General features: G+C 32.6%; 1 protein-coding gene across 4 annotated transcripts; it reads left to right on the top strand.

Moving 5' to 3' along the window:
- The first annotated feature begins 410 nt into the window (after positions 1-410).
- Positions 411-26,038, top strand: LOC149770162 (uncharacterized). Of its 4 annotated transcripts, none has more exons than XM_089949315.1 (12): positions 411-537; positions 2,850-2,927; positions 6,333-6,656; positions 8,634-8,764; positions 9,251-9,428; positions 10,772-10,897; positions 12,697-12,780; positions 15,939-16,073; positions 20,545-20,667; positions 21,668-21,718; positions 23,921-24,023; positions 24,950-26,038. In XM_089949315.1, the coding sequence occupies exons 2-11, from the start codon at positions 2,882-2,884 to the stop codon at positions 23,962-23,964; spliced, it is 1,242 nt and encodes a 413-aa protein (XP_089805441.1). In that variant the 5' UTR covers positions 411-537; positions 2,850-2,881; the 3' UTR covers positions 23,965-24,023; positions 24,950-26,038. The 4 variants fall into 4 exon arrangements, with proteins under 4 accessions (XP_089805441.1, XP_089805440.1, XP_089805442.1 ...); XM_089949314.1 differs by lacking the exon at positions 411-537 and adding an exon at positions 1,435-1,528; XM_089949316.1 differs by lacking the exons at positions 411-537; positions 12,697-12,780 and adding an exon at positions 1,435-1,528.
- Positions 26,039-27,096: the final 1,058 nt, after the last annotated feature.

Here is a 27,096-nt window from a genome sequence, read left to right as displayed (position 1 = left end):
CATAGCGAAAACTAAGCATAAATTCTTTCTAATTCAGCTTTAGCATTGGTATACGAATAGGAGATATGTTATATTGTGTCGCTGCTTACAAACAAGTTCTTTAGTTAAAATACCTGGTTCGTAACATAAGGTTGATGTTTAAATAGTCCTATTCACTGCTTAACAGAGCTTGACACACCCTGTCAACTTGATACCTGTTTATACAGTGTCAAAATAGTAATGCTTAACTAAACTTAACAACATAACGGAGCTTTGAACGGAGAATTACTTGCACCTGTATTATGTGTCACTAGTGGATGAGTCAACTATATGATATCACTAAGATATCTCTACTACCCTGTAACACCTATTACATGGACTTATCCCAATAATTTATGAAGTAGATCAATTGTACGATCGATTCTTAACATCTTGTTTCCACAGCACGCTTTTATCAGGTTATACGAATTGCAATGTTATATATGGCGTCTTTCATATAAAGTATGCATAATCCACCCGGATTGTTCACTTTAGCATAGTGATTGGAAACCCTACGAGGTATTTATTTATTGTGTCTACAAAAAATTAACGTTCTACTGAGTGTATCTGCTCACTGGCTACAATTCTTTAAATACACATGTGTATTTGTCATCTAAATTTAGAACTTCCTGTAATGTTCATATGTACAATTCATTATTTCCTATTACGGAAAACGCTCACTTCACGTGACCTGCGTGAAATTGTTTCATTTAACATGAATCACCATTACCAATGATTCACGTCCTCACAGCAAATACTACAAATGTTTTAATCTGATTGTAATGTAAAGAAAACGAGGTAGTGTGCCTAATTTTCCAAACGTGTTAGTTCAATTTTCCAATTAAGGACTGCGCTTGCTGTATGATTAATACACGCATTGATTTTGGTATAGTAAATAACGAAATGTATTGTTAATATTGTAAAGTCAATGTCCGTTTGTAGTGTATTTAAGATGAATATCTTATGTTCTTGGTCTGAAACTGTTATGTGATAAATATCTGCAAAAGTTATGCTTTTATAATCCCATCATATGATAAAATGTATTGATTGTTGAGATTGTCGATAAAAGACTACCCCATTTCTAAATACATGTAACAGTCTGGCATTAAAAGTCAACAGGGTAACAATGATTGTACAATTATAATGGAGAAAAGAGCTAATAATGTTTCGTATATTTATTATTTTCATATTAGACCTATGAACTATGAAAATATGGATTGATTTATTGATTGCAAAGATTTTGCGAGAGATGCAATACAATTATGTTTCCAGAATGAGTCAAACAATTAATCGATTTGTGGATGACAAATTCAAGGAAGGAAAGGAAGCAAATGGTTGGTGTGGGCATAGGCATGATGTCACCGTGTGACGTACCTTAAGCAATTACTATGAGAATAGCATACAAGGAGACAATGCTAGTATTTAAGGTTTTATTATCACACTAATCGTTAAATAAAATAGTTTTGACTTTGTTTGCACTAAATATAAGGATATAGCTATCTTGAAACCGGTAAGAGAAACAACTACTACTATTGATTTTATTACTGCTACAACTACTGCAATCATTACTACTATCATAAACACTACCACTAGTACTACTACTGCCAACACCAGACCTACACGCCATCCCCACCACTATTATTACTTTTTATTCTACTAATAATTTGTTAAATAATACCAAAAGAAAATGTATCATTTTAATACGTCATCATAAGGCATATTTTCCATTAAAAGGAAACAGTGGTATTTTAACAAATTACCTATGTCTGCGCGTTCGATGTTAATATTAATACAAACTGATGATCTAAGAAAAGATATGTTTTGCGTTAAGGCCGTGGCAGTAACGTTTGTAAAACTTGTTATCGATTCTCCTCTTGAACGGAAAGTCATATCAACATGGGATTTTCACCAGAAGACTTCTTGTGATGTATTATTTTGACCTAAATAAAAATGGTTCCATATGGACATCTAATATGGCAGTCACAGTGGCCATGTTGAAAATTTTGTTATTGCTGCTCCTTTTAAATGAATGATTGTATAACCCGGTAAACATCAGCCAAATTATTTAAAAAAAAAATAAAACATTATTTTAAAATAAAAAATACTTTGTATGATGTTTACCTGGTCCTAAATGAAAATGGTGCCGATCAGACGTCGACTATGGCCAACTTAAAATAGTGTTATCACATCGTCGTTTGAACAAAATGTCATATTATCATGGAATTTTACCAGAAGACTTATAATGTCTAGTCGGTTCTAGACTTACGATAATGCAGCTGTCTAGATACCCAACATGGTTACATGAGCGGCCGTTGTCATAGTTGGTACTAACTAAAAATGTTACCCTCTGACCTCAAATATGGCTGCCATAATGTACAAGTTAAAAACCTTGTCACTAATATTCATGAATGTATGGTCATATCAGCATGGGCTCTTCACCAATATATTCTGACAGAGTCTACCTTGTCCTAATTGTAATAGTCACGATCTTACTATATGGTTTCAACAGTGGCAAATTTGAAAATCGCAGATGATTTCAACACCAGTATATTTTTCCAGACAATAGAGCGTCAGTGCCTTCACACGACTCTTGTTTACTGAGATGTACGAGATGAATGTGCAGTAAATTACACGAATGTGCGTTCTATTGTCGTCTTTTAATTTCTGTAAGAGAGTAGTTTATGAATTGTAAAGACACGAAATGAAATGGTGAGTTCACATACACGTAGCATAGCTAACCCATATTTTCTGTTCTTTTCCTGTTTTAACATTCTGTACATCACATGAAAATGACAACGTATTTTATCATATGTTAACTTTTGTAATTCCAGCATCTGTAGGGATCTAACTGAGTGCAGAAACAATGTTTACAGTGATTATGCTGTGTGTGATTGCGAGGGCAGCAACCGGTAAGCAGAGAATATAGTTTTGTGTTTATAAATCAAATTAATTAGATACTATTAGTATATTATATAAAGATTGCTTAGGAGGCCCTTAAGAGTTGCAATACACAGCATATTTTTAGAGTTTTGAAAAATCAAAAGTAGTAGCATATTAAATTTGTGACTATAAAGAGGAGCATAATTAATGTAATTAATTTTATTTTGAACACGTGTTATTGAATTAATTATCTATCATTTGATATAATTTTATTGCGTTCTATTGTATTGTGTTGTATTGTATTGTATCGTATTGTATTGTATTGTATTGTATTGTAATAGACAAGAGTGGAATTTTGGAGTCCAAACACCATGTAATGGTTATTGTTGTATTGACGAAAACCACGACAATGTTGATATGCAGAAAATCTCGTAGATTGAAGTCAACTCAAAAGAGACCAGGTAAATTGCATCTGTAGAAACTCAAGCAAGTCAATTAGAGACATGGGTAATAAAATGTTGTATTAATAAAATGTTGCAATGAAATAATTTTACAGATGAACCCGTAAGAAGACCCATATAGAGAATACTGTAACACAAGCGTCATCGCCGTAAGCGGATGTAGACAGGGGGTTAAAGTATGCGTACAAGGTGTTGATCATTGCTGATATAAAGGAACTAAGCTTTTCAATCTAACTTGTATTCATTAGCAAATGCCTGACTTAAGTTAATACCCATTACTTAACCATGTACTTATTGTTGATAATATTGTCTGGTACAGTATGAGGTTCTAATTTGAATTCGTGGTTTGTTTCCTGTAGACGGTATCCTAAAGGTTTTGTTAAGTTTTTGTTTGTGGTTTGTGCAAGTACATATGTAATTATATTTCACTTCTGTGGATTAAATGTCCTGTTCAAGGCCGTATCGTATTATATAGTCGCTTACCCAGTTTTATGGATATTCACTGTGATTTAAGCGTACATATGATAGGTTCAATTTTGTGTTCAGGGCGTTTGATTATTGCATATATGACGTATTACGACTATGGTATTAAACTAAGTACAGAAAAGAGCGAAAACCAACAAGTTTTGTAAAATTATTTTTTTTTTAAAATTTACATAGAATACAATGTGAAAATTTAAAAAGAACTTACAGTATTGCGAATTAAATCCCACGTAGTCCAACTAGCTCTATCACCAGTCCTAATGAATTAAGTTGTATTTAAATTTCAACGGTGTTCCAAAGAAGATCCATCGCTGAAGGCGTTGATTTGTCTATAGTCTTGAGTGTATTAACATACCAATAGCCTGATAGGTGATGACGTACTAACAGTCTTCCAATTAATCACAATAATATAATCCTAGACGTCTCTGTCTCAATTCACTATAATTTCTAATTAATATTTCTGTTCAAGGATATTTTTTAAAAACCACTATGTATTTCAGGTCAAAAATAATTTGATTAAATGCAAACAATCCAAATATAAATTGATAAGAACAATGCCAACGATTCTGGATCTAGATCTTACAGCAAAGATGGTTCATTGTTAAGGAAAGACTTGACATAGTTCACAACAGTATTTTCTGGAAATGGTATGAATTAATGAAAGTTTCCATTTTATATTCTGAGTTTGTCAACAAAATAATATCTGTCAATAAACATATAATAAGGATGTGGTATAAATTAGGTAGTCTAGGTATTGTTTATGGGGAATACCAACATCGGAGACCCAGACACAAATAAATACGTCTAACCCTATTGATAATGGTCCTAATATTGAACCCAAACTCGTTGAGAAAAGATTAGCTTTCTATTATTTATTTACAAATTAAAAGCAACATCAGTATATCTAGTCAGGAACACAATGAACTTGATTTTGTACATGGACAAGTTTAAAATGCAAACAACTAACAAATACAAATTAAATATACTTAATAAAAGGAACCATGCGTTTTCGCTTATTTCTCTTAGATAGCACGTGGTTGGCAGTACCTAATACGTGTTTATCCAGTCTTACTGATTTTCGTGTGAACAATTATGTCAAGAATATCGATGATCAGGTTTGCGTGCAAGGCTTTCTATATGTAGACAACAGGCTAAAGTTTCTGTTACAGTTTTCGTTATATACGGAAGCAGGATATTATTTTTTAAGTCTAGTTTATGTATTTGTAAAGGTGTTCCGGCCTTTTATGCAGGTTTTGTATCTCTTTTGTACTTACTTTTATTAAAAGTCTTGGCAAGAATGTATGAGATTAAAGTTACAGGTTAATATTTGCTTTAGCAAGTCAGTGTTTTGAAACCCTTTTTCTAGTTACCACAGGGTCAACGCCGTGATTACTTTTATTACACATAAGAAATATTTTTGCATATACACATACTATGAAAAGGGCATTTAATGCTAATCTCATCTATCTACTCAACGGTCTGTCCTTATATTGTCCCTCTCTCTATCATCCATTGGTTTAGTTGTGCGTTACCTTTAGCGATTGTTTCATTCATTCTGACATTTCGGGTCTTGCGGTTTAGTGTGGTTCCAGTTTGGAGAAAACTAAACTATCATGCTAAAATTAGGTCACTATGACCTACATTTCAAGCTTTAATGACTTCTTTCACCCTGTCCAAGAACAATGTATCACGTAACTTTGAGTGTACAGTCATGTGTCTTAATATACTGATCAGTAAGACTGAACACTAGCTTATCATAAAAAGTAGGACAATGTCATTTACTTTTTACTTGTTCAAAACATTAAGCTTAATGTCTCAAGCCAACTTAATTGCAGGGCTATGTATTTCTATGTAGATTCTTGGCGTTATTATGACACCATCGTCCCAAAAGCTGGTCACTCTGACTATATTTCATGCGTTCTGTGTTTGTACCGGTAATGTTGTTTTCTTAATAATACAATCTGATTAACCTAAATCTAGTTATTGACAACGTATAGAAGTAAACTGGTCTAATGCACAGTATATCCACATAATACTGGCTACTACCTGCATTTCTGGTTTAAATATGTACATGGTGATCACATAATTTAAACTTTTTCATAACGTTAAACGACCTAATGTTTTAGACTTGCGCAAGTGGTTCCAAATTATCAATCAAAAATGTTTAGGCAATCTTAACAGATGTTTCCAAATTATTAATGAAATATCGAACGCCATCTTCAATTACACGAATAGTTTAAATAACTGCAGTAGGCTATGGAGTTGTATTGAGGTATTGTATTATTTACCATTATCTATTAGATTTCATACTTGATAAATGTGTTTGTATATGCACATGAAAATGTGGATTAATAAGTCACATGATTTTTCCTCTTATATCAATTATGGTCTGAGTTAGAGGACAAAAAGCGAATTTAATTGTATCAAAAAATCTGCAGCAGTTGCAAAAGTTGCATATTTGTATAATCTCATTGTCTTTGTCCAATTCAGAACTCGTATGGACTACAGAGACATTGTTCACTGCATGTTGTGATGGTCAGGACAATGAATTGATATGGAATTTTTCCAAAGGAGAAAACGATATAATAAGGCAGCTCCATTGGTACTACAATACAACAACGCTGATTTGTTATAATTCAGAGTCCACGGGATTTCACATCACAGATTTGTACAAAGGACGAGTTGAGCGGAAAGGAATAACGAATATCCTTTTGAAAAACGTGTCCTTGATGGATACAGGGGAATATACTTTATACCCAAAATTAGCTGAGGAAGCAACCGAAAACGTCCAGACAATTTCATTAACTGTTTATAGTATGTATTGTTTTCACGTTTACACTGGTCATAATATAACAGCAAAATTGGAATGCCCGAGAATCCGTTCGTTTTGCGATGTTGTAACTAAAAATCGGTATTTTTAAAAACGCACTTCACATTATGTTGCATACTCATCCTTTTGCGGAAATCCTGTATCAGATTAGAATTTCGTTTTAATATAGCATAACTTGCACATAAACCTCAAAGGAGGCAACATGAAAATGATGTTTTTATCTGGAGAGATTTTTGATTTATACAGGTATAACAATGTCAACATGGAAGTTAAACATTGCGCATGTAAATTTGTTAATTTCAATAATCCTCTACTTTTTGCAGAATCTTTTACGTCGTATTAATTGTTTAAATTAAAAGCATAGAGTGGTAATTAAACAAGGGATGAAGTGAGGGGAGGTTGGGTAAAGTACAGTACACCTACCATTAGTGTACGGGAGGAAGGGGGATTAATGGCATTTATCTTTCAGCACATAATTGGCGATACATGGCGGCCGTTATATTTGGTGCAAGAAGAGCACGCGATCACCGCCTAGCCACGGAAAGTTACTGGCCAACTTTCTCAAATATCCACTTTGGCCTGGTCGAGACTCGATCCCATGTGGACAGATGTGCGTGATCTGTAAAGGCGAGCGTCAGTGTGTGTGTGTGTGTGTGTGTGTGTGTGTGTGTGTTCGGGTGCACACACCATCCGTTCACGCAATAGTATACGAAAAATAGGCTGATAAAGTGATCAATATGTGCCATTAGAAGAAGTTCTATTTTTTCTTTGAAAGGACGTCGGTAGTTTAATGCAAGGCATATGCCAGTACAAAGTCCTCAGAAAGCCTGTTTTGTTATGGTTTTGGTATAATAAAAAACGGGCACTTCAGATGCTATTAAAAAGGTATTTTCCGACTGAGCCATGTTAGTTCCTTGGTCAGTCAAACAAACCGACATTCACCTGCACAGTTCTTTAAGCGTGTATGCATTGGCAAATATAATCAAATCAATCAATAGAACCATAACTAATAATGCAATTACAAAATTTTATAGCTCGTAGAAAACACGATTTCAGAGATGAGATTATGATATCAATTGATTCGGATATTATGTTCTGCTCCTTTTAAGTGAAATGCTATTATTAAAAATCAGGTGATTACCCTGAATTTATATTGAACAAACTCTAAAGGTTACGTGACGAATTTGACAAATATTTTTTTCCTAAAATGGGGAAAGCATAACAGTCTGTTTATCCCAAGAAAACAGTTAATGTTTTCTGTAAAAGAATAGTGTAATTCAGTGAAATTACACTGATGCATGTTTGGATACCATTGGTATTACATTTTACTTTTCATAACGCCATGATGTTATTTGTGATATTGTGATGATTTATTAGATGATTTGTATTGAGATATTATTATAATAGCTTTGCCAACATTGATAGCAGCATAATAGTATTGCAATGGAATGTATTTAAAACAATATATTGGCTGATTCCAATCACATAAATTCTCCTATTACTACATTAGCACAGTAAATATGAACATCTGCTCCAAACGTTATATCCGTAAGAGATTAAAACCTTTCTTTACAAAACGATATCTGTATTAATGTCGAAGAAAAGTCAATTATTGCTTAGGCCAATATCCCCTGTTGCTTAAATGTATTTATATTCTCATTTTGTATGAAATCATTCGGGTTAAAATATGTAATATAATTTCGTATTATGAGACCCTGCTCGATATGCAACAGGTATTGTGGTCGTTTTTGTTATACAGGATCAGAGATGTTGCAGATGAGGACATTTATTAAGATTGTAGTTATGCTTTCTTGTTTTAAATAAATTTAACCAGGTATTTATTTAGGGCACTTTTCCCGTGGAGGAATTTTGTTAATTAAGTTAGATCACTTAACCTGACAGTGTTCTATTTTTTAACCACAATTCAATTCGGTAAATGCTTTAACATTTTTTTCTTTCAGAAACACCAGTACGCAACTGTAAACCAACTATTAAAATCCATTCTAGTAATATCCTATCATGTTCTGTAAATTCTTGTGGAAGACAACGGATTTTACCTGAATGGAGAATTTCAGGAATACCAGAACCTGTGGTATAGCCTTTACAAATTTTCTACAAGATTACCACCAACCATTTCGTATGTAAAACCTGCTGCATATACCATCCGAACATTCGGTTTTACGCAATAAAATTAAATGCATAGTTTTAAAATATATTAAGAAAATAAGAATTACTAAGCAGTATAAAATCCTAAAGATAATGTGTGTGATATCCGGATTTTAAGCAGTATTTACTTTTACGTAGCGTATCACCTCTTATGTTTGCTGTCTTAATGACCAAAACCGCTATTACGCATTTGGCTCGCTTATATCCAAAGTATTATAGTAAATAGATCTTTCATTATTTTAAGCACACTTTTCTTTAAAATATTCGATAATTAAATTAATAATTTGCATGCCAATATATATATATATATATATATATATATATATATATATATATATATATATATATATATATAATCAAAATCATCCATTGTATACAGCGTTTGTGTATCAGGGTGTAAACATCGTTGCAGGGCAATAAAAGTTACTTGAAAGTCAATTCTTCATGGAAAGCGGAACAAGTGTTTTGCTGCCCACAGAGTTCAATAATGAACTGTTATAATGGGAGTCAAAGTGAGATTTGTACAACGACTTCCATCGTTTCCACAACCAAGGGAAACCATTTGAATGACGATCTTCCTGATTTAAAAGGTTTGAAATCTAAATATTTATCTCAACTGATGTTTATAATCGGATGAATTTGTGTATGTGATAAAGCTTGATGAGGACAACCGCCTCCAACTTTTCAAACAGTTCTCGTTTCAGATTAACATAAGCAAACGTTGCCTATAAGATACATGTTTTTCACAATGTTACAGCTTCACAGACAAAAGTATGTAAATCTTGCTAAGCTCGTGTACCTAGTGAAATTGCTAATACAAAAAAAAAAAAAAACTATATTCCAATGAGTTATATTATTGCGATTAGATTGAGCTTGAGAATATTATAATAAGACATAAACTGATAGATGTGGTTTGACCTGCTTGTAAAATAATTGCATGTGGTTTCTTTATTTCCTGATGATGAATAAATTGGTTACCTATTATAGGAATATGCATTTATTAAATAAATCAAATGAAGCACTTGCAGCGTTTCTTAAAGTACCTATTGTCAAGGAGTTATATGATTGCTACTACGAAGTTGAATGCAGTGATATAACGAAGACTGTAACTAGGTTTTGTACTTGAAACAACAATAGTTAAAAGTAAATGAGATCTCTTGATAGCCCAAACACATGAAAAATGGTCTAATAATTTCGACATGGGAAATGGTATAAGGGTATAGCAAGGATAATTCACATTTCTTTATGAAACTACCCTAAATATATGATGGGCATTGTTTGCGGACTTTCTATTCTGGAATATGGTTAAGCAAATTCGATTTTGATAGTTGTGTCAGTTATATAACAACCATCATAAACCAAAGGAAAACGAAACGATGCAAAATAAACCCCAGGAATCAAGTAAGCAAGCAAATAACTTGACCTTAAATGATAATGATGGCGTAATTGTGTTAGAAATAATTATATTAACAATTCAAACATTAATAAAGGTTTTGCATTTGCAGAAGAGTAAATAAATCATTCGGGGTGGGATTTGTCTCTTCTAGAGGCAATTACAGTACAAATACTATTGACCTAATATATTAAATCCCTATACTATAGAGAATGCCACATTTAAGGATCAGTATAAATCTCGCAGTTCTAAAATACAAAACGTAACAGTAACGACTAATACGTTGACAGCTCATTTTTTATTATTGTTGTTGTTAATGAATAAAATATACGTGTATATGTTCATTGAAGCCATTGTCCTTGAAGATACTCATAGAAAAACACAACTTCTCAGCGTATCTAATTAATCATGCATTTGTTTCACAGATTTGCCAATGCTAATATTTTAAAGGATCTAAATATTAGGGAATCCCCCATTCATTTCCAGATGATACTATAGTTCCTGGAATTAATAAAACTTGTTTTATTTATTTACTTTCAGCTCACAAGGATACCGAAAAGAAAGATCATGTGATCCTTGTGCCGATTATAATCATGTCAGTTTTGCTTGTGATGGGTATTTTTCTCATCGCATTTATATTTTACATGTGGAGAAGGCACAAACTAGGTAAGTTCCTTTTTTTCCTATTTTAACATAAAGGTTAAACATGTAATATATTCATCTTGTGTTTGTTATATTCAGAAAACTCCAACAAGCGTTTCATTATTTCAATCATTTCACTGAAGTATATAGAATCAAATATAGTTTACAAAAGAGATTGAATCCATTGATCGCTTCTCCTACCCAGTATAGTTACGATTCTTCGGTGCAACATTGGTAACGCGAATGTGCAAAAACATGTTGATATTGGACAAATACATGTCAGTTAGAAAAGGATACTTATTTCTCTTACGTTCGTACGAAATAAATTGATATATGAAGTATCACCAATACTTATTGAATTGTAACTCTCTTTTAAAATGGTGGCCGAGTGAACAATCATCGATTCAAGGGAAGCAACTGATAACACGAGTCAACAGGAACAGATCTGTTTTAATATTAAATTTCACTAATCGATTCATAGAACTGAATTTTTTATTCACGAACAGTTTATGTCATATTCACGAAACTTTAATATTGAAAACTATTGTCTGCTTATGTTGCGTAATTATTGTACAGATGAGACAGACACTAAAACCGCATGCATGTGTGAGAAATGTAATATTGAATGTGTAGCAGATACTAACATATATTCCTTTCATGTATTCACATCATTTAAGTAAAATAACCCTTTTAAGGTTTTGGACACATATGTTATACCAAAATATTGTGAAATGCGTTTACAATAAAATTACGTTCATGAAATAAACAAAGAGAAAAGATTATTGCATCGGCAGAATCTCTAGAGTCTATCAACTCATTGGCGACATTTCAGTTTAATTGACGACTGTTTGCATGTCTTGTATCGAAACACACGGTAAGATCAATGCTGAAATAAATCTAGAAACATAAGAATGTTAATATGTTAAAATATTTTGGAATTGGACAAGTTAATAAATTTTCCAGGTCTTAAAATAAGTAACTTGAACGAAGTGAAACAAACAATTAAAGTAATATTCAACAAAGAATTTTTTTCCTTCAATACAGAGTGAAAATTCAAATGACACTTACAGTATTGTGAAATAAATCCCAAATAATCCTAAATGTTCTATCGCAAGTACAGACAAATAGAATGTTCCCAATGAATCCCATTAGACATGACTGTCTTGATGTACAACAATGATATGGTCTAAAATGTATTTTGAATGAGTCCTCAGTACACGTGACGTAGTGTTTTAGTCCAAGGTATCAAAAATCACTTTGTAAATCCAATGAATAATTTAAATAAATCATATTTCTAGAACTATATTGGAGCAAAACCTTAAACTCTTATCGCAGTCTCACAAAGTTGGATATGAAACCGTAATGAAGAAACATGCTTTTATCAAACATCTATATAAACACCTCTTTTGACCTGCGACACAATTTATATTTTCCGCATTTGAACGAATAAACAAGTTCACAAACTAATAAGCAAGGTTAGACCTTGACCTTAAATGCTATAAAATATTTTTTTTTTTACTACTTACAATCATGACAAACGTCAGATAGGAAAAACATGTCATTAGTTAGTTCTACAAAACCTTGACACTTAATCAGGGACAAAGACCATTCAGACAATGTAAATTAACTATACGTGGCAATATTACACATTGGATTAATATATTATTTATATTTATTTTAAATGAAACATTTTTATTTCATTTTAATGATAAGCAATAATTGTCCCTAAATATTCATGATTATTCAGAAAGCTCAACAATAGCTACTATAATTTAGCATGATATTAGTAAATACAATTTTAAATGCTTAGCTTTTTTCCATAGTTGCTACGATGCGTTCCAGTGCACACATGGATGAAGAATGCCGAAAGAAAATACATACTCTTAAAGATGTATGTGAGTCGACAGGTATGGAGTTTCAGACTTGACTTTGGGGCCATTATGTTTTCAACTTAAAAACTAAAACGATACTTCATGTGATTTTGCACGACATTTATAGTTTATAATTAAACAGTTCTGATGCGGATTAAAAAGGTTGTACCTCCATAAGGCCCTAAAAGTCTTTTATTAAATATAGTACTCATTATATTAGTTCTATGCGACTGGTCTTTGACTGTACCTTCAGTTGATATTCCTGTCGTTTCAAAAGTATCTACGAACTACTAAGGAAACTGATTGTTTAAAAAGTACACACACACACACACACACACACACACACACACACACGTATGTATGTATGTATGTATGTATGTTGCCGTAAAAGATTCACGTTGAAGACAAAGTTAATTAAAACTCCGTGAACAAATATTAAACTCTAAAATTGGGAATGGTTATTATGAAGAAGAAATTTTATACCGTTCGGCAATGCAATTGCATGATTAATAATAATCTGCAATATTCCACAGTCGAAATCTGATTTAAAGAGGTTACAAAATGATGACTATAGAAAAGCTTTCAATTATTTGTATGGTATTGTTATGCTTTTTACATTATACCATGAGCTTTTGTTACCAAATGTGTGTAAATTTAAAGGGACATTTGTACGTACTTGGTTTTGGCCTTGTGTGTGCTTAGCGCATGCAGGAAATCGTGTTCATTTCTAAATTTTGAATGTGTTTGATGCATGCAATAAATAGTGATCATTTAAAGGTTTTTTGTGCTTGGTGGATACAGTAAATGAAGCTTATTTGTATTTTCTAAGTGCAGGAAATCATACTCCTTTAACTTTTCTTGCATGTGTTTGGTGCGTTTTAGAAATCGTATCATTTCAAAGTCTTATATGTGTTGATGTGTATGGGAAATAGTGCTAATTTCAAGGCCTTGTATGTATTTGGTATGTACAGCTAATAGTGTACTATCATTAACTAGGTAATGTCTTTTTCAAATTTGTTTACAATTCTTGCAATTTAGATGACTTTTATGTTGTTTATAATGAAGTGTATTTCTTGGAAAAAGATGATATCTATTTTTTGGAGTATATACAGAGACATATTGTTTAGGAGAGTAGTGGACACCTTGTATTGTCATGAGCGACAATGCAAAATGTTTCCATTTCACAAGTGGAATATTTCCGTACATCTACTCAGAAACGGCGAGTTTCTGCTAATTATATATTTATTAAAAGCAAAACCGTCAATTCGAATGGGTTTTCTCCGTTCTGTACCAGTGCGCTTCACTGCAGCATTATTCATCAATAATTTCGGAACAGAGACAATTTACAAGTTTTACTTGTAATTATGTACCTAGCATTGCATCTGGTTAAAATAATGGCTGTATTTGTGAGAATTTGTTTTATTGCTTTTAGCAAACTTAATGGGTGGATTAGTACATTAAAGTCGGTAAGGCAGATTCATTACAGGGCGGTTGTTTTTGAGCGACATCGGCGAAACATCTTTAAAAATATGATTTAGATGACTTTGAGTTTTCTTGTAAGGCTTTCCGTTCCTTATTTTGTTGATTTATACATGCTAATGTTAATTTGTGTGCGGCCTTGGTAATTTTGCAGTCTGGTTTGGTAGCGGAAACTGTAACCAATTTTCGCTTGCTGTTTAATTTAACTTACAATTAACACTAATACTTGCTCATTATATCCATCATTTTTAATCGCAAATGTAAGTGCCGGATGGCTCAGTCGCTAACGTACCAGATTAATGACCAAAAGAGCGAGGGTTCGAATAATACCATCGAACTAGCCTGAATCATCTACTGTGGTGTGTCTGGGGGCAAACACTTTGCTCCAATTGCTTCGGCGCTAAATAACGAAACACGACTGTGATGCAAGTTAAAATTCACATTTTAACAAGTTTTTTTTACGATATTGAAAAACAAAACTGTTGTCTTAAAATTGTGTATTGTTTGTCCTAGAGCAGAGGTGGGCAAATTTCCAGTGCAAGTGCCGCATGCACAAATTTACACCTTGTCGCGGGCCGCATAGTTCATTAAGTAAAATAATTAATATTTGAAATAACAAAAACAAAAGGGTTTTCTAAATAACATCTAATTAATTTTTAGTTGTTAAAATGTTGTTAATATTTGAAAACTTAAACTTAAACTTCAAAAAAAGCACATTTATTTCATAAACAGAGTAACATAAACAGAGTCAGTGCGAATGATGACTTGTTTCTAGGCTGCATGAAAACCCTTGGCGGGCCGCATGAAAGCCTTTGGCGAGCCGCAAGCGGCCCTCGGGCCGTAATTTGCCCACCCCTGTCTTAGAGCCTTATAACAATGCTTTATATGTAACACATAATAACATTTTATGTGTATTCAGTCACTGACAATTTTAGCAGTTCAGGCAGAAAACTAAGTGTAAAAGGATAGTACATAAAGTATACTATCTTCCTGCTGTTCGAAGTTCGTTTCCTAGGCATTTCTTTGTGACACCTTTTTGATTGCATAGATGTATACTAGAGGGTCTACCGCTGAAACATAATATGATCTGTTCAGCCAGTTGGGATGGGGGAGAAGAGAAGGGGCAGAATTAGAAGAAAATGAAATGCCTAAATTACGAAATACAAGCTTGATTAAAATACATAAGAGCAGATACATTTCCTAAATGAGTAAACAAAAGTAGTTCTAACAGTTTGGTAGCCACTGTGGCAGTAAAAGTGGAATTGGTGCTTTGGCGATATCATTTTTGTCCCACTGATATATTTCAACATCTCGCTTTGAAATTTATTAGTTTTTATATCACTTAGAATTGCTAGTCATCTCAAGACTTATGTGTGACAGAAGAAGAAATTGAGTCGATCTGTTAACTTATTTAATATGAAAACTATTAACAATTAGACCTATAAAAGCAATATTCACTTACATGTGTGTCTGTTTTTTAAACTGCTTCCTTTATAGAAATATCTTCAATCAATGACCGTAGCATTGGCATATTTCAGGAATATGGTTTCGCTAAACAAGTAGCCTTCTGGACTCAATTCCACACATACAAATTTTTAAAAGTTTTGTAAACCCTCAAACATACCCGTGGTTGTGACATGGCAGTTTCCGTTCCAGCAATGCAACCTTTTGCATCATTATATGATTGTTTTGCATTAAACAATGTTTACTTTTAGATCAAGATTTGCTCGAGAGAAACATGAACCAGAGGCTTCAAATAGTGAACAACGTTAATTTGGATTCCGGTATTTTCCAACGCAGTTTCGATTCTCAGTTTCATTTAACCGCAGATCTACATGCTTTAAGAAAAGGTATATGTTTTGTTCGTTATCTTTTTCTGAATATTATTGAAAGTTTTGCGAGCAAATTATCAGATAAAACAAATACGTCAATGATCTTATTTTCAAATTAATATTTTAAATTCGTGATATATCTTCAAGAAAAAGAAGTAAACAATTAAATTAGGGACTTGTATGGCCAATATTAGTGAACACCCTAACATATTTGGTGTATAAAACGTTGCCCTTTCTTTGCTCAAATGAACCAAAGACTTATACGTTTAGCTACCCGTGCAATACGAGGAAACTGTGTTTCATGCAGAATTAAGTTTTCACTGAGAATTCTAAAACAACTACATTTCTGAGATTGAGATTTAGATATCAAGCCTACATCCGACAGATGAACTGTACTTACGGTTAAACATCACTACATATCATCGGTCACTTTGTTGAACAGATCTTGTGTTAACGAGGTCAGGAAATATAAAATTTATATTATATGACAACCTGTCTAATTGGGTACTAGACAAAACAAGACATGGAATGTTATCTTTATATGTACATAGTCTGCTATTGAACTTTTAAACGCGCGAACTGGAATATTCAAGGTACGTGCCAACGATTGTTCAAATCTCTCTGTAGTTGTCGAATCATATTTCAGATAAATTTTATTCTGATAGTTATGTCTGTTTGTTTAACAAATAGCTTTCATCTTTATATTATTAGTGAATAGATCTCTGTCATTGCTTCCTTGTGGCATTTTAGTTCAAAATTCAAGAATCCATCCATTTTTATCTCTTCTGGGTTTACTTTTCCTCGGTTTTAAACTAACGGAAGAGAAAAACAATTATTGTAAAACGTAACGAATAATCTAATTCTTTAAGTTATAATTTCAAACTTTATCAGGAACTTACAGCATTACGAATTAAATCCAAGTATTCCTCAGAGGTTCTACATATATCCAAAATAAATCGAGTGTTTCGAATGAATTATATGACCTATATTGTGCGGATGTGCCCACAGTCTGGATGTATTTCAGTAGCATTACCCAGAACTCCTTTGGATAAATTCACCAAAATCCCAGAATAATATTTTAGTGTAGAGTCAATAATCGCTTTGTCATTCCAATGAATAACAACAAAAAAATGTTTCGTCTCTAATTAAATCTAAAAGCAGCATTAAGCACACCTACTTTTGTGGGGTTGGTGAGGGGCAACATACAGATCCCACCCCCGATTTCCGAAAACGAAACAAAAATTGTTTTATGTGAATGTATGCTGTTTGTTATATTTAAATAAAGAATTTCGATCAAATATTTCTGTGATTAAATTGTTGATGGGGTATTTATAGTTTCCTACTGTTTTCTATAGGGTTTTTCATCCAAGCTAGGTTTCCTTCACCTTACTCGAAATCCCTTCTCTAGAATTTATTTGTGACCTTTGCTAGAGGTCTCCTAAGTCCCATGTTTGATATGTGTATTTTGCTATATTGTGTGAGTGCTATATATAGTTTTCGTATCGGGACAGCAGCATTCTTCAATCACCCCAGTAGTCATACTGAATTATATTATTATTATTATTATTATTATTATTATTGTTATTATTATTGTTATTATTATATATATATATATATATATATATATATATATATATATATATATATATATATATATATATATATTTAATACAAGTATAATTTCGAATTTCGACGAGTGACTGGTGCGTTAATTATGATTATAAAAAGAAAACCTATTGTTTTATGTGTGTGATCATACGTGTAACTCCTCTTAGAATTTGTTCTTAAAATGAGGTGGCTGTACTCGAGTTAGGGTCCATACTTTTTTTTATTTTGTTGTATATCCCCAGACCCGAGTTTGACCCGCTCTTAATTTGGGTTATTAGCCACAGTGTTCCAAATCTTTTTTATTTAACTATACAGTAACGGGGGCTGTATAGTTGTTCAGAGGAAATACAGAAAGTTAGAAGGGTTTGAAAGAGTTCCGAATCCCTGTATTTATGTTATGTTTGCATGTGTATGTTTGTGTTCTATGTGAGATGTTTTTCTTAGGTTCTTTCATGGGCCTGTCCACTTCGCGTGGCACCATGTGATACAGCCCCATTGCGTCATTACCTCGTACTTTACCCCACAGAGTTGCCCTATTCAATTCCTCTTAAGGGGACGTGGTGAGGTAAGGAAAGTAATACTTAAGAGAGTTCTCATTAAATTATATATTATTTTATATTATAGTTTAGCTTGAATATATGCTTTCTTTTTTTGTGCTAATATTTAATTTTTGTCATTTATATTCTTTGTTTCATCCAGGGTAGATGGGTATGATCGGGGCTCCGGTCCGCATTTGCGTAACGCCCCTCCTTTGGCGTTATATCAGTGTCTCTTTCCCACCCCTCAACAGTTAGGTAGCCCTGGCCGGCTATTGACCTATTGCTATAACCTGCCCACTGGCCATCATATTAGCCGTTATGTAATTTGCTATTTTATGTAAGTTTATGTCAACCACTCATTGTGCATCTATTTGAAGCAGAGCTTTGAATTTTTAGGAAGCCTAGTTTCGCACAGTGCCCCCATGATATATCTTAATTTATATGCATATTTCCTTACTCCACCTTAGATCTTACCATTTTTGTATTGTGTTCCCTTAACCATTTATACGTCAGTTTTTCGTCTTGTTCCCATAGCTCCCTCTCATTCCTGTATTGAATTAACATGTCTTTAATATATTTAAATTTGTTTGGTATTTCCAGCTTCTTCATTAGTTTATTTTTTTATTTACATATCTCCCCTATTTCGCATTGTAAACCCAAACCATTATATGTATAACCCTTCCCACCTACAGACTTATATTAAGACAAGAACATAATAAACAAGAATGACTTAATTGTCCACCTCTATGCCCTTATAAACACCCATACAACTCAACGTTTCCGTATTGTCTACTCGATTCATGTCGCAATTCCTCTTACGTGACCTATGCCACAATACCCTACGTCGAAACAGAACTCACCTGACACCATCTAGTGCTAAATCAGCTTTAAAGGTGTTAAGCAGGTTAATTATTACGACTGAGTTTAAAACTTATCAACACCTATTTTAAAGATGATATGCAATATACAGGCACAAACCAACGATAAAAGACACAGTATAAACTTACATATAATAAATTGGTGGAGATTATAGGGTGGCATGTTGTCCCTCATGTGTTTGTCCATCCGTTAGCAAAAGTGTGATGTCGCCACTACTCATAAACTATTTCAAGGAATGCCATGACACTTTACATATATTCATTGCAATGTCTAGTCGATCCTAAATAAAAATGATGCTGGTCGGACGTTCAATATGACCATCACAACGGTCATCTTAAAATCCTTGTAATTACTACTCCTTAATGGATAGGCATATCGACATGGGGTTACCTTCAACAAGTTTTTAGTTATGTATAGTTGATTCCAGATGGAAATATTTTTTCTCGGACATGCAATATGGCCACGACTGCATTGTCGCTAATACTCCTGAATAACTTGTCATATCAATATAATGATTTTTACTAAAACACTTTATGGCATTCTAATTGCTCCGAAATGAAACAAAAAGAACCCCAGATAGCAGCGATTTTCAAAATCGCGTCATCACTGCTCACAAAGACAAGGTCGTATCACTATGGGTGTTTCACCCAATAACTTTTTATGCTGTATATTCAATGTAAATATTGTCATTCTAACGATCTATATAAGCCCCATTGCATCCATCTTGAAAATATTTTGATCATTACTTCTCATTCTCCTTGCCTACCAACATCCAACATGGTTTTCTTCAATCGGTTTCTCTCTGTCTCTCTCTCTCTCTTTCTTATCTCTCTCTCTCTCTTTTGATATATATATATATATATATATATATATATATATATATATATATATATATATATATATATAGAGAGAGAGAGAGAGAGAGAGAGAGAGAGAGAAAGATAGATAGATAGATAAATATATATATATATATATATATATATATATATATATATATAGAGAGAGAGAGAGAGAGAGAGATAAATAGATAGATATATAGGTAGGTATATATATATATATATATATATATATATATATATATATATATATATATTTATATAGATCGAGATAGGTATACAGTTCTTAACATGATAGATATATAGACAGACAGATATATATATATATATATATATATATATATATATATATATATATATATATATAGAGAGAGAGAGAGAGAGAGAGAGAGAGATTGATAGGTAGATAAATATAATGATCGATAGATAGATATACAGCTCTTATCAACAAAGTAATAAAAGACTTAATTGTCTCTACCCGTTTCTGTTTGTCTATCAGTATTTTTATCCCTCTCTGTCTTACGAGAAAGATTTTTTAAAACAAAACAATCGTATAATGCTAAATAAACGCTAATTTGAAATTCTACGATGTTATGATATGTACATCATTTTTATTCTTTGACATAGAAAATTCAAAACTCCAAAGCCAGTTGTACGGTCTAGAACACTCATTACAATTTGAAAAAGGACATAACGTCAACGATGCAATAAGGGAGATGACAGTTCTTGTTCATAGAGAGACTTATGACGGTAAGTAAGAAGTCTCTTTCTCCGCACTTAAATCAATACATGCGTATTTTTTTGCGTATGCATGTGCATTTCAATAAATTTGTTTTAGAAACATTCCTAAAGTTATGGATATATATATATATATATATATATATATATATATATATATATATATATATGACTCTGAATGTGATTGGATTGTAAAATAAGTTTTGTTTTCTATAGTTATCTAAATATTTATTCTACTTTATTAAAATAGAAATGTCCTTTAATTTATCTGATACAATACATTTGATCCTGTATTGAAACCAAGGCTTTATTTTCAGGCTACTTTGTGCTCATATTTGTATCTGTGTTTAGGTCTCGAGTATGTAAGTTTTTTCTGGAGATGATATTACTTATTCAGGTAAGCTTCTAGTAGGTGTCAACTAAAGACATGTACATTATATATTAAAAGTTCAAGAACGTCATTATGACTTTTGGAGAGTACTTGAGTTGTAAGATTCTTAGTCGGAGTTGATATCAGAAAAACCAAAAGCAAATAATTGCCACAGAAAAGTATTTAGAAAATTATCATTTGCATATATTTTAATTCTGACATGAACACGGACAAAAGGAAACAATAGATCAATATATGTGAAGGGTCTTTAATGCAGTCTATTACTGAAACGTTAAAGGAGGTTCAACTGGGACTGAATTTTCCTACATGTATCAAAATTTAATTTGGGTCAATCCTGATAGAAGAGATTTGATGGAAAATCTCTGATTGTTCTTGCTTTAATATTGATATATGTTTAGTTTATAAAGGAGAGCATGCGTAGTTTATATTCATATTTGTATACGAACTGTGGAAGGAGTATCTGAAACTATTATTGAAATTTTCTTTCTGTGGTGAATTATGACATATTTCCGTTTGTAAACGTTTTTCTGTTTTATAAATTTGTCAAAATATGTTGCCAATGATTTGAATAAAATACACAGCAAGCATGCTTGATATTTAATGTATAATGTTATCATACAGATGATACAGATACATCAGAAGCGATGACTGATTATGAAGACGCTAATTCATGTTTGTATACTCACTATTCGTTTTCACTTCTAGTTTTTTCGCTTCTACCTTTGTTACCTCCTTATAACTCTATTTTCCTTTTAAATTTGAAATATTGCTTTGTTTTATACAAGTAAATTCCTATGACTCTCACATGGAATAAAGGTTTCTTAATATAAACAAAGCAGAGAAACAAACAAACACGTATGCCATGTTTATTGAATTAAAAATTATAACAACAACTTCATATCAATCATAAATCTTCACAGTTTAAACGTTTTGTGCGTTCCTGTCTTTCCAAGGGTAGAACATTTATCAATTATACAATGTCGATTTCTCTTGAATGGCATCAAATAAATGCATCCGGAGGAGTAATGCTCACTTTCAAACGAACATATTTTATTCCCTTGTTTGTAATGTTATTACATCTTTACTTTGTGACGTCCTTATGCTTTTTTATTTTTTATGACATCTTAAATATGTTCTAGTCAAAAATTATAATTACGCACCACATAGCAAATGAAACATAAAATTTTAATTCTTATCATCGAAATATGCTTATCTTAGTTTGTGCACGCAGCACCTTGCACGGTATGCTTTTGACATTAATGTAATCTTGTAGTATAATACACGAAAAGAAAATACAATAAAGCAAAATTACAAATTACAAGCGCAATAGTGCATTATGCAGTTCTTATTTCTTTTGCACCAACCAACTCGTGTGGGTTGATCATTTAGAATACCTCTCAATCAGAGATGACAACACTAAAATACAAATAAAGCAACTATTACTGCACTAGCAAAACGAACACAATATAATATGTTGGCATTGCTGTACTTAATAAATAATGCCACAAAGTTAAAAAAAAATATTTCATCACATTTAGGATTTATGATAAATATGTTGTATGAAGACGCTATTTCATACTGTTTAAAATCAATAATATCAGTATCAGTAATTAGCGCTCTTTGTTTGCGAGTTTACAAAGGATGAGCATATGGGGATAATTCTAATTTCGTTGTACAATAGCGTATTAGTGAATAAACATAATGTTTAGGCCTCAAACGGAAAAAGAAGGTACACTCTAATCGTCCAGTCTAGATGCAGATTTACTGATTACATTTAACCTTGATGCTTTAAAGATAAGTAGTAACAGCTCTGGTAGCAAAATGACTGCAACAGTACATTATGAGGAAGTACAAATTACGTATTTGATGTGGGTAAATATACAGATTTGCATTCGGCTAAATATACAGTAGAACTCGAAAGTATGATAAACTTTGCTCAGCGCGATATCTTCGTACTTGTTCACATAAAATAAACGAATTGTACCTTCTACTTAAAAATATAAATGTAACAATGTTACTAAAAGTTTCAAATACTCGTGAATGCATGATAGCTGTGCATTTGTTACTAATGCAAATAGCGGTATATTGTAGACCGGAATAAGTCTGGGAATATGAATATGACACGTCACTAAAGGTTCATTGACATGGAGACATTTGTCAGTTGCTTTTCCACAGTTAACCTAATTTTAATCCGTCCGTGCTAGCAATGTTTAATTTCTTACTTTTTTGTGCAATCTCTAATTGAAATATTTCGTAATTGATATCGTATACTTACCTGAGTTGGCTAATACGAAAATCGTATACTGCACCAGTGCGCATGCACTGTTAGGCATTTTATTTAAATATAGTTATATCCGTACACGTGTATGTTCCTGCAAAATAATAAGAAATGGCACCTTGCTAGGTATTATATGTTTACATTACTGATAATAGTATTCGTAGCATGCCTATTTACATGCCTACTATTTTACTGAGGTTAAAATACCCATATCGTAACTTCCTATATAAGAATAATATTTATATTAATTACGTGACATAATATCATAACGTCATACAAAACGAATGCGGAAGAACAAAGGCATAAATATCGTTTCTCTCCATTAATTCTGGTTAAATGAAATAAAATCAATCATTTTCATGTGATAAATATAATCTTTCCTATTCATGTCATAATACTTCATCTAAACTGATGTTTCATCTAGAATCTTGATTTATGACTAAATATCGAGTTAATTTGTGTCAAAGCAGTAGAACGTGTCGAACTTTACTGAGCTTTCATGAAATAGAATATCGTCTAAAAGGATTATTGTTGTTTAAAAACATACATATTTGTATTTAGTCATTATTTTGTTTGAAACCCTCTTATGCCTCTAGATGCAGAGGCATTTGCGATTCCTGATAATGGATTTGTGACGTGAAGACAATCATAGCCAACACCAGAGGGCTGAAGCTGCTTTAGAGACGAAAAGAAAAGAAGGTAAGTGTAGTGACAGGACAACAAATCTCGTTTCATGTTTTGAATCTAGTTTGCAGAGTTATATGAAATGTTTATATGCTAAAATATTACATGTTAACTGACTTCTGAAACTGTGTAAAGTCAGTTACTTTTATAGCTGATATCGACACTGGCGCAGTATGAATGTACAAGATGTAAATTTAGAAAACTGTAGCTGATGAAATTTATTTAACTTTAGTTTAATTGCGTTTCGATTTTTAGAATAATGCTTCCCCAGACACACTAAGGTACCGAGGTTCAGATTTGTGAACCTGTGTCTTACAGTTACCAGTTGGTAATCTAATGTAAATTTGAAATTAAAATTGTATTAGATTACGGAGTCTAACTAAAATTATCGTAGTTACCTTTCAAACAAATATGTGACGTATAAAGAATTAGGATAGAAATAGAGAGGGGGTGAAATTGTTCTTTGATACAATAAATATAAAAATTGAAAATTTCCATGATAAACCATTAAAACATACATATATTATTCTGTGTCTTTGTATTGGTTAGTGAATTGGTATTTCTGTCATGGAAAAGCTACTCGCCAGTCAACCTACAAGAGGAAGTCTGGATATTTACTTTTATGTATTATTCATCTCCTTCCTCTAAACTCCATTTAGAAATGATTAAGTAATACCTGTTTATATTATTATTGTTGTTCTGAAACGGATGTATAGGCATAATTCTTTTTACCTATGTGTACTTTTATACCACACACGAACACATACACGTACACACTACAGAGAGAGAGAGAGAGAGAGAGAGAGAGAGAGAGAGAGAGAAAGAGAAGAAAGGATGACGCGAGAGAGCTTGACAATACTAAATATGTTTCTTCACTCAGAAAAAATGTCATTATATGCACAACAGACTACGTAGATTTTCGTTTATTTGTATTTGCAAAGTTGACAACACTCCACTCGAGTTGCATGGATGTTTCCAGTTCTGTCTGTGCCACCATGAACAACACTGCAAATGAGTGGGCCACATTGCTGTATCAGTTCATGACCTGCTAATGCTCAGGATAATGGAGGCAAGGATTATTTGGAGCGAAGTGGAAAATGTGTGCTTTGTGATTATTTTCCTAGGTTGGTAAGATTTAGTTCTGCGACAGCTTTTGTGTTTAGGAAGTTAGTTCAGCGCTAGAACCGGCCTTTATTCGAATGCTGACAAACTCTTGTTGAAATACTAAACCCACTGATCCAACAATCATTGGATAAGATAGAAAACGCAAAGGATAGCTCAGTTGAAATCTAGTTTTAGAGGCAAACATTGCATCTTTGGAATCTGGATTTGATAAATTTGGAAGCGAATTCACAAATAAACTGCTGAGAGTTTCATTATGATTCAACATCGGTGATATTAGACAACTAACATTCTGATGAGGCTGTCATAACAAGTTGTCAAGAGATCAGAGTAGATCTATGAAAATCCAATGTTTCCATATATCATCTGTAAAAAGTGTTACAAAGATTATTGTTCAGTCTGTGAGCATCACAAACAGGGTGCTTAGGTTTACTCAAGCAATAAACATCTTAAAAACCCAGATGGAAAGATAATTCTTTTTGGTCAAGTCACGCATCAAAGTGTTTTGATACAGTGATACTGTCGCATTACATTTCCTGACTCAGAGTATACACGAGCATTCTCTTTTTCGCTACACTTGATATTTTTATAATGTTACATGTTAGTTTTCACTCTTCGTTCATTCATTTCTAAAATGTAATTATATCGGTCACTGCAGATTATGCTTACACCTACTTATATGACAACACAATTAAGATTTTGATAATAATGGACAGCTTACGACTAAACTCCTCATGCTGGGTAGTATGTGTACTATTCCTAAACACGTAAATATCATTTCAGTTAATACTATTTTTTAGATAGTATTTAATAATTGTAAAAATGTTTTGATCATACTTGTTACTGTATTGCTAATGTTTACAATTTATATATAGTGGTTTGTTATTTGAATAAAATGATTAAAACAATCTTGTCTAGCCTTGACGTAGTTATATAGCAACATATAAATCTAGCTTAATAAGGCAAGCACATACAAAGAAGACATTTTAACTTTGCCCACAATGTTTTGATATGACAAGAATGTACAAAAGGACGTCTTTACCGAAACTACATTATTCAGTATTGAAACAGATTGACGTGTGTGTGTGTGATTTCGATGTTTAACATAACTTTAACATTTATTCAGTCATTTATTTATGACGTCTGTAGTGTGTCAGTTTATAGTGATGTTTAGCACTGAGGCATCATGCTGCAGACATGTAGCCTGATGTCCTACCCACTCACAATATCATGACACTAGGCCGACCAGTTCTAACACTAGCCTCTTAATGCTTAGTGCGTAGCGGACGCTCTAACCATTAGGCCACCGTAGTGGTCAAAAACAGATTGACAGTACTGCTGCAGTGAATTGAAGTGGTAATCAATACATCTTCTTATGACGCTTTTGCAGTGTATAAAATGTAAATGCTCTGCGAGATGTAGCTTGATCTTAGTTCAGCGAAATGAAGATGTTGCATGTTTAATAACATAACTACATCATTTGTATAAATTGTAAAAGCATTCAAACTTCAACACCATCCATCATTTTTTCTACTTCTAGTTCTAGTTAAATTGACCATACGTGTTAGTAAGCTTCATAATGTGTACAAAACTTGGACGTCCTTTATGGCAGGATGCTTTCTGTCCAATGTGGTCAAATTCTTTTGGACGGTTTTGGAGCGTATAATCTGTTGTATTTATAATAACAGCAGCCGTATTTATTATAGATTGGCATATTTATACCAAAGTGAAAAGTCTTCGTGTCCTTTTGAATTTGAATTTGGTCAAATCCTACTTAGCGGTGTTTTAGAAGAAGTAACTTTTAATGCTTTCTTCTTTTGTATCTGCAATATAATTGTTGTCAGATTGATAGCTTTTGTATACATTTAAACGTTTCTTCATGCCAGTATAGTTTCTGTTAAATTTGGTCGAATTATGCAATCAATGAATGCGATGAGGTCATTTTAGTATTTCTATTTTAAACAGT

This window comes from Sinohyriopsis cumingii, unplaced genomic scaffold (genome assembly GCF_028554795.1).
Source record: "Sinohyriopsis cumingii isolate HCF-2022 unplaced genomic scaffold, ASM2855479v2 utg002588l, whole genome shotgun sequence".
NCBI classification, from domain to species: Eukaryota; Metazoa; Mollusca; class Bivalvia; order Unionida; family Unionidae; genus Sinohyriopsis; species Sinohyriopsis cumingii.
Note: the sequence above shows the minus strand (reverse complement) of the source record. Positions and strands in the feature narration are given on the sequence as shown.

Excerpts from the sequence above, each read along its gene's own strand:
- LOC149770162 (XM_089949315.1), top strand. The coding sequence starts at position 2,882 with ATGTTTACAGTGATTATGCTGTGTGTGATTGCGAGGGCAGCAACCG. Across the intron at positions 6,657-8,633 it reads AATTTCATTAACTGTTTATA|AAACACCAGTACGCAACTGT; the intron begins GTATGTATTGTT and ends TTTTTCTTTCAG. Across the intron at positions 12,781-15,938 it reads AGATGTATGTGAGTCGACAG|ATCAAGATTTGCTCGAGAGA; the intron begins GTATGGAGTTTC and ends GTTTACTTTTAG.